At 30.0% G+C, this 9,895-nt stretch overlaps 1 protein-coding gene across 4 annotated transcripts; it reads left to right on the top strand.

The window, feature by feature from the left end:
- Positions 1-170: 170 nt before the first annotated feature.
- LOC122513395 (serine/threonine-protein kinase Tao) lies at positions 171-6,064 on the top strand. Of its 4 annotated transcripts, none has more exons than XM_043629725.1 (12): positions 171-452; positions 1,825-2,293; positions 2,375-2,723; positions 2,823-2,998; positions 3,155-3,317; positions 3,405-3,754; positions 3,826-4,071; positions 4,178-4,405; positions 4,479-4,718; positions 4,802-5,059; positions 5,184-5,440; positions 5,799-6,064. In XM_043629725.1, the coding sequence occupies exons 2-12, from the start codon at positions 1,988-1,990 to the stop codon at positions 5,917-5,919; spliced, it is 2,694 nt and encodes an 897-aa protein (XP_043485660.1). In that variant the 5' UTR covers positions 171-452; positions 1,825-1,987; the 3' UTR covers positions 5,920-6,064. The 4 variants fall into 4 exon arrangements, with proteins under 4 accessions (XP_043485660.1, XP_043485657.1, XP_043485658.1 ...); XM_043629722.1 differs by having other exon boundaries at positions 1,821-2,293; XM_043629723.1 differs by having other exon boundaries at positions 171-503; positions 1,821-2,293.
- Positions 6,065-9,895: the final 3,831 nt, after the last annotated feature.

Below are 9,895 nucleotides of genomic sequence, written 5' to 3'. Positions count from 1 at the left end.
GTGTCGTGTATAATTAATCTCGATATTCATTGTAATTTAAACTTGTCGCTTTCCTGGTGCATCACGCGCGTGTGTGTGTGTGCTGTGTGTGTACGTGTGTATATATACGTGCGTGCATATCTCTATATATATATATGTATATATATATATAACATACATACATATATATATTATATACATACATATACATATATATATACATATATATATATATATACGTGCGTGCGTGCGTATGTACGTTTGCGTGACACGTACGGGGCGTGTACGTCGTTTTCCGGGGTGCGGTGCATTTCTCATAGGAACCGAAAGATCTCTCACACGGATCAACGAAATCTTAAATATGTTTGATGGATCATCCTTAATAAGAAAACTAAGCTGCCTGGATTGAAGTGTAATTTTTCTTTAAGTTGCGCGCATGCCTCCGTGCTCCTCGCTCGCTCGCCATTTTGGAGGTGAATATTATTTTTTACCCTCTTTGCGTTTAGCTAGGAAAGAGTGAGTGAGTAAGTGAATGAGAAAGAAAGAAAGAAAGAAAGAAAGAGTGAGTGAGAAAGAGAAAGAAAGAAAGAAGGAAATAAAGAAAGAGAGAAAGAGAAAGAGAAAGAAAGAGATCGTTCGTGAACTTGAACTGCATTTCGCCGGGAAGCACAGTTCCTCGTCCAGGACACGGGGATGTCATTCGACCAATGTGGACGCGCGATTATTTCTTCTTCTCTTCGATTACAGTGACGACGACGACGACGACAACTACACTACTTAGAGGAGGACAATCTTCCTCTGGGACTCCTCACCAATTCCTCGTCTGCTGTCTCTTTCTTTCGTCTTTTTCTTATTCATTTTCTTATCCTCTCGTCTTTCTCATTCTCTCTCTCTCTCTCTTTCTCTATCCCTCTTTTTCCTCTCTCTCTCTCTCTTTCTCACACACATACACATACACACACCTACCCACTTCCCTTCTCTCTCTCTCTCTCTCTTTCTCCTTCTCTCTATCTCATTCTCTTTCTTTTTTCTTCTTTCCCTATCTTTTTCTGCGTTCGATGGTTCGCGTTCGCTCGCTCCGACGCGATCCTCCCGAATGAGAAAAAAGACCCAACCCTCCTTACCACCCGCATTTTACATCTGCGAATTTAACGTCTAAACATTCTTAATCATTATTCTATTTAATTGCTCGATCAACAACCCGATAACACACACCCCCTCTCCTCCTCGTTATTTCCATTCTTTATTATCGCTGGACTTCCCTTACCCCCCTCTTCCATCCTTCGTCTCCTCCTTCTACACCCTGACCCGACCCCCCCATCTTCCTCCTTCCCGAAAAGAAGAAGAAAAGAAAAGAAAAGAAAAAAAAAAAAATTTTCTTCACCGATTTCACGTGCGAGCGCAGAGAATGCGCGTTCTCGACATACCACTTCGACCGCCTTAGGTTCACCATTCCCCTTGCCTTAAAAGTAAACCCTTTTCCGGCGATTCGTATTCTTAAGAAGGATTCTCGAATAATACGTGTTGTGTTTGCATGATCAACAAGGATGATAATCATTACAATGATAGGTTTTTTTTATTTTTTTTTTTATTGTAGTACTACGATAGAGTCATGACAATTTTTTTGATATTTAACTTCATAGGTCTTTTCTTTTTTTTCTTTTTTTTTTCCTGTAAATGCGTCTTGATTGTTCCACGAAGAGCGCATACATTTCAACGGGTTGCTTCGGTCTAATTTTTTCTGATTCCTTGTTGGTCCTGTTCAATGAGATTTAAAGATCATTATTGTAAAGTGTCTTCTTGGGGGGTTTTTTTTTTTTGTTTGTTTCTTTCTTTTTCAGATAGAATGTTATACCTGGGAATGGATTGACAGAGAATTGCGAGGGTTTTGAAGGAATTTGTATTTTATTTGATTATCTAATAAGAGCGAAATAGAGAGAGAAAGAGGAGACGGCACAACGTAAGGAGAAATAGGCCTCGGCCATTTAATAGATTAAATTTGTCTACTATGCCAGCCGTTTCAAGACCCGGTAGCCTTAAAGATCCAGAGATAGCTGAATTATTTGAGAAAAATGATCCGGAGAAAATATTTGAAGACCTTAGGGAAATTGGACATGGTAGCTTTGGAGCTGTCTATTATGCCCGATGTCTGGTTACCAAAGAAATTGTTGCTATTAAGAAAATGTCATATTTGGGAAAACAAACGGTTGAAAAGTGGCAGGATATTCTTAAAGAAATTCGTTTTCTTAAGCAACTCAATCACCCAAATACCATAGAATATAAGGGTTGTTACCTCAGGGACCATACTGCCTGGGTACGAGATATTTAAATGATTTTAAATTATTAGACATTTGATGTTTATATTCTATCGTTAACACATGCTTTCTTTCTATAGTTGGTGATGGAATATTGTCTTGGATCTGCGTCAGACATTATAGAGGTACATAAAAGACCTTTAAAGGAAGATGAAATAGCAGCAATCTGCGAAGGTGTCTTACGTGGTTTACATTATCTACATTCTCTTGGAAGAATTCATAGAGATGTTAAAGCTGGTAATATTCTTCTTACCGAAAATGGTACTGTCAAGTTGGCTGATTTTGGTTCGGCTAGTATTAAATGTCCAGCTAATAGTTTCGTTGGAACCCCATATTGGATGGCACCAGAAGTGATATTAGCTATGGACGAAGGGCAATATGATGGTAAAGTTGACGTATGGTCGTTAGGAATTACATGCATCGAACTAGGTTTGTTTAATTGAATTTTTTAATTCTTCTTCTTCTTCTTCTTCTTAATACTTTATAATATAAATATACTAAGTTTTATATGTTTAATTATTATTTCAGCTGAAAGAAAGCCTCCTTACTTTAATATGAATGCTATGAGCGCTTTGTATCATATTGCACAAAATGACACTCCTGCTTTGAACTCGCCAGATTGGACAGATGTTTTTCGACATTTTGTTGAAGTTTGTCTTACAAAAAGTCCTAATGATAGACCAACATCTGGTACACTTTTGTCTGTACGTTATTTCTATATTATTAATATACAATAATCTAATTGATTAGATATTTAAATAATAGTCTATATAAACTTTTCATCTTGATAGTTTTTATTATAAAACAAAAACGTACTGTTGTCTAGTTTATCATCTTCTTATAGATTATTTATTTTACAGCATCAGTTTGTAACGAGAACACGCTCTCCGCAAGTTCTAATAGATTTGATTCAAAGAACTAAAGCTGCTGTTAGAGAACTAGATAATTTAAATTATCGCAAGATGAAAAAGATTTTGATGATAGACGCGTGTGAAACTGAAAGTACAGTTGGGGATGCAGATGGTATGCATATTATCATCATCGATATCATTATAATCAATTTATTTTATACTTTTAAATTTATAATAATGTTAAATTTTAATTACACAGATACTCCTGACGAACAAACTGGTGGTGATAGTAGTAAAAGTAATTCAATTACCTCAGAACATTCGATTCATTCAATGGGAGTATCAGCGAGTTCTCAAAGTTCCTCCACAAACAGCTTACCACTGCCTAATGCAGATTCCAATGATTATTCCACTGGTTCTGTTAGAAATCGACATAAAATAACAACTGGTGGTGTCACCGCTAATCTGCTAGAACATGGTGCCAATAATTTTGCAACCATTAGAACAACATCGATCGTGACTAAACAACAGAAGGAACATATGCAAGAAGAGATGCATGAACAAATGAGTGGTTATAAGAGGATGAGGAGAGAACATCAAGGAGCTTTGGTAAGTTTTTAAATAATATTTCTATTCGATATTTTTAATGTTTAAATCTTATGATTTTATTTTATTCATAGGTCAAATTGGAAGAACGTTGTAAAATGGAAATGGAATCCCATAAACAATTATTAGATAAGGAATACGAAACGTTGTTGCAACAATTTAGTAAAGAATTGGAGAAATTACAACTTAGGCATCTTCAAGAATTGGAACGTAAACTTAAACAGAACCAAAATGCAGAGAAGAAATTACATAAAGAAATTACATGTAGACAAGAAGCGGACCGTAAAGCTCTTGAAGCTCAACAGAAACGAGAGTACAAAGTAATAATATCATTTAAGATTTTAAAATCAATTTTTATTCAAGATTCTATATTAATTGATTATTATTATTATTATTATTATTATTATTATTATTATTATTCTATAGGCATACAAAGAAAGATGGAAAAAAGAACTTTCTCAGGACGAAGTAACACCAAAGCGACAAAGGGATGCTACTCTTCAAAGTCAAAAAGATAATTTAAGACAAATGGAGGCACAGGAAGAACAACGCTTAGCTAGAGGACAAAGAGAATATCTTGATCTTGAGATTCGTAAATTTAGAAGAAAAAAGTTGCTCATCTTTCATAGTCTTGAACAAGAGCTTTTACGTGAAGTTAGTATATAGGTCATTGTTTATGTTTAATAATGATTTAATTGATTGTATTATTTTTAAATTTATATTTTAGGAATTGAACAAAAGGCAACAACAATTAGAGCAAGCGCATGCCATGCTGCTACGGCATCATGAAAAGACTCAAGAATTAGAATACAGACAACAAAGAGCGGTACATGCTCTTAGAGAAGATCAAGTTCTTAGACAGCATGCTACCGAACTTTGTAATCAACAGGATTATATGCAACGGGCTGAACGTGATTTACGTAAGAAGCATGCACTTGAACTGAAGCAGCAGCCAAAGAGTCTTAAAGTAAGAAATATCTCACGTATATAGAATTTATTTCTATATATAAATATAATATACTTAATTTTAATATTAATCGTTTTTTTTAGCAAAAAGAAATGCAAGTTCGCAAGCAGTTTAGGGAAACTTGTAAGATACAGACTAGACAGTATAAGGCATTAAAAGCACAGATATTGCAAACAACTCCAAAGGATGAACAGAAATCAGTTATTAAGAAATTAAAGGAAGAACAGAGGCGAAAACTTGCACTTCTAGGTGATCAATATGAGCAGAGTATTGCTGAAATGCTTCAGAAACAAACCATACGATTAGACGAATCGCAAGAAGTCCAGTGTCATAATCTTAAGGTTGAATATTTTATTAAATACCTCGTATTTATTCGTTAACATCTTAAAATTCATCAAAATTAACTAAACTCCGTTGAAGTTTTGTGCAACTTTAATTAAAGATATAATCGATCATTTTTAACAGGAAAGATTAAATTACGAATTAGAGATTTTGATCGCGTATCAATCTAAAAACAAAATGCAAGCCGAAGCGCAGAGGAATCGTGAACGACGTGAATTGGAAGATCGTGTATCAGTGAGACGAGCTTTACTCGAACAAAAAATGGAACTCGAAACGCAAGAATTTCTTCGCGAGCGCAGCGAACGAATACGTTTGTTACACGAAAGGCAAGAACGCGAATTACAACAATTCGACGACGAAAGTGCAAGAATAGGATTCAGGTAAATATTTAATCAACATATTTACTTTTCTCTAACATTTTATCTATTTAAATATACTAAAATTGAATATCTTTAAGCTTATTATTAACTCATTTTTTAATATTTCTTGCATTTATATGCAACAAGCGAGAGAGAGTTTTAATTTCAATCGTAGTAATATATCATTATTCGCAGATATGAGCCAGCGATTACAAAAGTAGTCATTTTTAAATTATAATATATAAATATATATCGAAAGAAAAAATCTATAACTGAGAGATTACTTTTGTAATCACCAACTCATTAATAAACTTTATTTATTCTAATAATTCATTAGATTTATATTATATCGTTATCTATATGGTGAAATAATTTTCAGTGCTCTGGCGATAGCAGAAGCATCAAAAGAATCATATCCAGATGATGAAAGCCTTAGCGGCTCAATGTTAAGTCTGGCTCACAGTAATAGCTCTACATCCTTCCCCCCTAATAGTCTTTAATTTTAATTATATTAATAGAATATGTATGTATGTGTGTGTGTCTGCCTGTAGTAAGTACATAATGAGTCTGCCGATCTATAGTTCTATGACTTATACAGATGAAACAGTGGTTGGGCTCATTGCGTGCATTAATTCAAACCTAAAAGAAAAGAAAAAATAATAATTAATAAGATTTTTAGGATTGGAAATGTGTATTGGACTGAAGTTTAATCTATTTGGATATACTTCTTTATTATCGAAATGTCAACACAGAAGCTAGCTCTTGGTTTGAAGAAATATTCCTTCATATTGAAGGAAAATTTAAATGCTTTTTACAGCATTGTAATTATTAATCTCATCCTCTATATCATATTTAAAACAAACAAAAAAATATAATAATAATATTAATAATATTAATAATATTAATAATAATAATATTAATAATAATAATAATAATAATAATAATAATAATATTAATAATAATAATGATAATATAAAAAAAAAAAAAGAATAACATCGGAAAGAAGCAATAAAAATTTATCCGACACTCTCTCTCGATGTCTCTTATAAATTAAATAAATGAAGAAAGAATTTTGAACGATTTCAATTCTTTTGGACTTTTTTTTTACATATTGTTGTTTTCATTAAATTTATACGACTCGATTTGTTAGAGAGAAAAGAAATTTTTTAAATTTTATTCATTTATTATAATGAATATATATATATATTGACCGTAATTAAAAAAAAAAAAAAAAGAGAAAAAAACTAAAATAAAGAAAAGAAAAAAGTTAATAATAAGGCCGAGCTTTATTGTATGAAAATTGAGAATTCATTAATGAAGATAATTTTTAATTTTTATTTTATAAAAGTGATGATTTAACACATAAAAAAAAAAAGAATTAAAACGAAAACATTGTTGACAATATTAAAAGCTGAATACGAAAACTTATTGATATCGAGTTTACATTACTTCCAAACATTTATAGTTATTATAGTAAGATATTATTATATAAAAAGGACTATATTTTATTTTCTTTTGTCGCAATAATATTTGCTTGTCGAATTAAAAAAAAAAGAAAAAAAGAATCATTCTTTGTGTTACAGGTTAGTATCATATTTATATAAAAATAAGAGATAAAACTAAATTTGTGTAATCTACGTATTGTAATACATATATTATCAAATTTTTACCCGAGTAATACCGATGCGAATGACACATTAAAAATAGTTTCCTTAAATATTAAATTCATTTAATATAATAACATATATAGATATATTAAAAATATTGTTTCCAACAATACCGATGCTATTTCATCATTTCATGTTTATTTTCTTATTACCGTCTCTTGAAAAATAATAAATAAACAAAAGAATTTATGATTATTAATTGTTAATTTTCGTTAGATGGAAAAATATACTAAGTAAAAATATATTTCGATAAGTAAAATATATATCAAAACTGCCAATGATATCCAAATTTTTGTTTATACATATATATATATATACATACGTGTATATCTTTTATTAGATCCACACATCGTGTTTGTTAATAAGTAATTGGATTTTTTACTACGCTAGAATGTGCACTACTTTTTTTTTGGTTTATTATATTTCCTTTTTTTTTCTTCTATTTCTCTTTCTCTTTTTCTCTTTCTCTTTTTCTCTTTCTCTTTTTCTCTTTCTCTTTTTCTCTTTCTCTTTTTTATACCTTCTAGAGAAAAGAAAAACAAACTTTATAATTCATTTATTATTATTAACGTTGCTTGTGATTGTGATATTTAGATCTTATATAGCATAGTATTCCTTATAGTATGCAGTTTCATCCAGTACACATTCCAGTTCTATACTCGTATATCATATTGTGTTTTATGTTTCCGTTTTATTACGCCTTGTGTACCTTTGTGTTTTATACATCTTGTATCCGACTATCAAAATGTTCAATCCGTGTTCAGCTGATTGTGACTGTTTTCTCTAAAAGAGAAATAATTCAAGATGTGTTATTGTTTACAGTATTGCACACGTATAATATATTATTTTATGCAAGAAGAAGAAGAAGAAGAAGAAGAAGTAAGAAAAGAAAAGAAAAGAAAAAACAAAATTAAAATATTATATCATCGTATTTTATAGTTTTTATCGAGGAAATATTTGTAAAAGAAAGAAATTTTACACAAGCTTCTTACAATTATGTTCTCGATAAAAATAAGAAAAATAATCAAATTGTTAGTTAGAAGCTTAGCGCTTCTTTTTAATAGGAAAGTTTGTGCACCGAATGTCAAGTAATTGGGGGATATCGAATCAAAGATAAATAATTAAAAATTAATGTAAATAAAGTACTCTCATTGAACATTGGATACAATGAAAACTGATAATGTGATAGAAATGAAATCTTATGAAAAAGAGGAAGAGGAGACGTTCGTGCATGTTGATTTAGAAAATTATATATTCTTTAAAAGATCATTTAACGAATACTTTTTGAAATAATATTATGTTACGTATACGTTTTTATACTTGTTATACATTTATCGCTTTCGCTAATAAAAGAGGAAAGAAAAATTTAGAATTATATTTTAATAAAGTTATAGCTTTAATTTTTAAAGATTGTAGACTTTTGATCTAAAAATTTTTTTTTTTTAATTTGTAAATCAAAATCCAGGACTACAACACTATCAATATTTCTGTTGCATTATTTTTATACGAGAGATATAATCAATATATATATAATAATAATACTAATAATAATAATAATAATAATAATTATAAGCCGTCGTAGTTTTGCGTGCCATATTAAAGTATGTGCAAAATTTATGAAATATTTTTTTATGTTTGTGACGTTCAAAAAATTAAATTCATTACTCAATGCTCTTACGTTAAAAAAAAAACTATGTACGGTGTATTTGTTGACTGTTGATATCTTTAATATACAAAATAACAAAACATTCCAGTTTTCATTGCACAAATACAATTTTCATAACGAGAAATAAATTATATGAACAAAAGAAAAACATAATACATTGATAATCTTTTATTAATCATCATGATATATATATATACTATGGATTTAAAGAAGAAATACATGTTTTCGACATCGATTAATGAAAACTATCACAATCAACTGAAATTTTGTCTATATATAAACGAACCACCACGTGTAAATATATTCTCTCTCACATACTACTACGTAAATGATAATTTAAATGTATATGAACGGAACATTGTGTAATTCTTCCTTGTATTATTAGAAGAAAGAAAGAAAGATAGAAAGAAAGAAAAGAAAAAAAATGCCTGAATTCTTTCGACAGACATTTTTGTTGGATTCTAGCAAATTATTATTATTAAAAAGTAAATACGTATATCGCAGAGACTAATAGAGATTGTTCGTGCTACATATTTAAATCTTGTAGAATACTTCGAATATGTAAGCAAAGTATGACAATTTTTTTTGATTTATGACAAAATCATAAATATGTCGCAGATAGGTATATATATATATTCTAAAATATTTCTAACTAGATCTTATAAAGAAGAATCTTTTCTTTTTTCTTCTGTTTTAGCAGTAAATAATAAAAAATAAAACTGTAAGTAGTGATTGTTTTAGTTTATAATTAAAGATTATACTTAAATAAAAATAACAATCAATATATGTACAGGGTGATTGACATGAAATAGATTACCCGAATAACTTGCATCTTCTTAACAATAGAAAACAAAACTACATCAAATCATATTTATTCTTTTTTGAGGGTCACATTAATTCATGTCGTAAATTTTGTCTTATAGATTAGATAGAGTTAAAGGAAATACAAAGGTCAACTTTGGTTTTTTAAATGGAACGATATAGTTTTTTTTCATTTATACTCTAATAGGGCATTTAAAAATGAATACTGCAGTTTATTATGAAGATCATTTCAGGTCAGTTAAGGTCCATCTATGATGGAAAATAAATTTTGTCGTATTTTTTCATTTAAAAAAATGATTTTGTGCATACTGTATCATATTT

This window comes from Polistes fuscatus, unplaced genomic scaffold (assembly GCF_010416935.1).
Source record: "Polistes fuscatus isolate 324 unplaced genomic scaffold, CU_Pfus_HIC Scaffold12, whole genome shotgun sequence".
Classification (NCBI taxonomy): Eukaryota; Metazoa; Arthropoda; class Insecta; order Hymenoptera; family Vespidae; genus Polistes; species Polistes fuscatus.
Note: the sequence above shows the minus strand (reverse complement) of the source record. Positions and strands in the feature narration are given on the sequence as shown.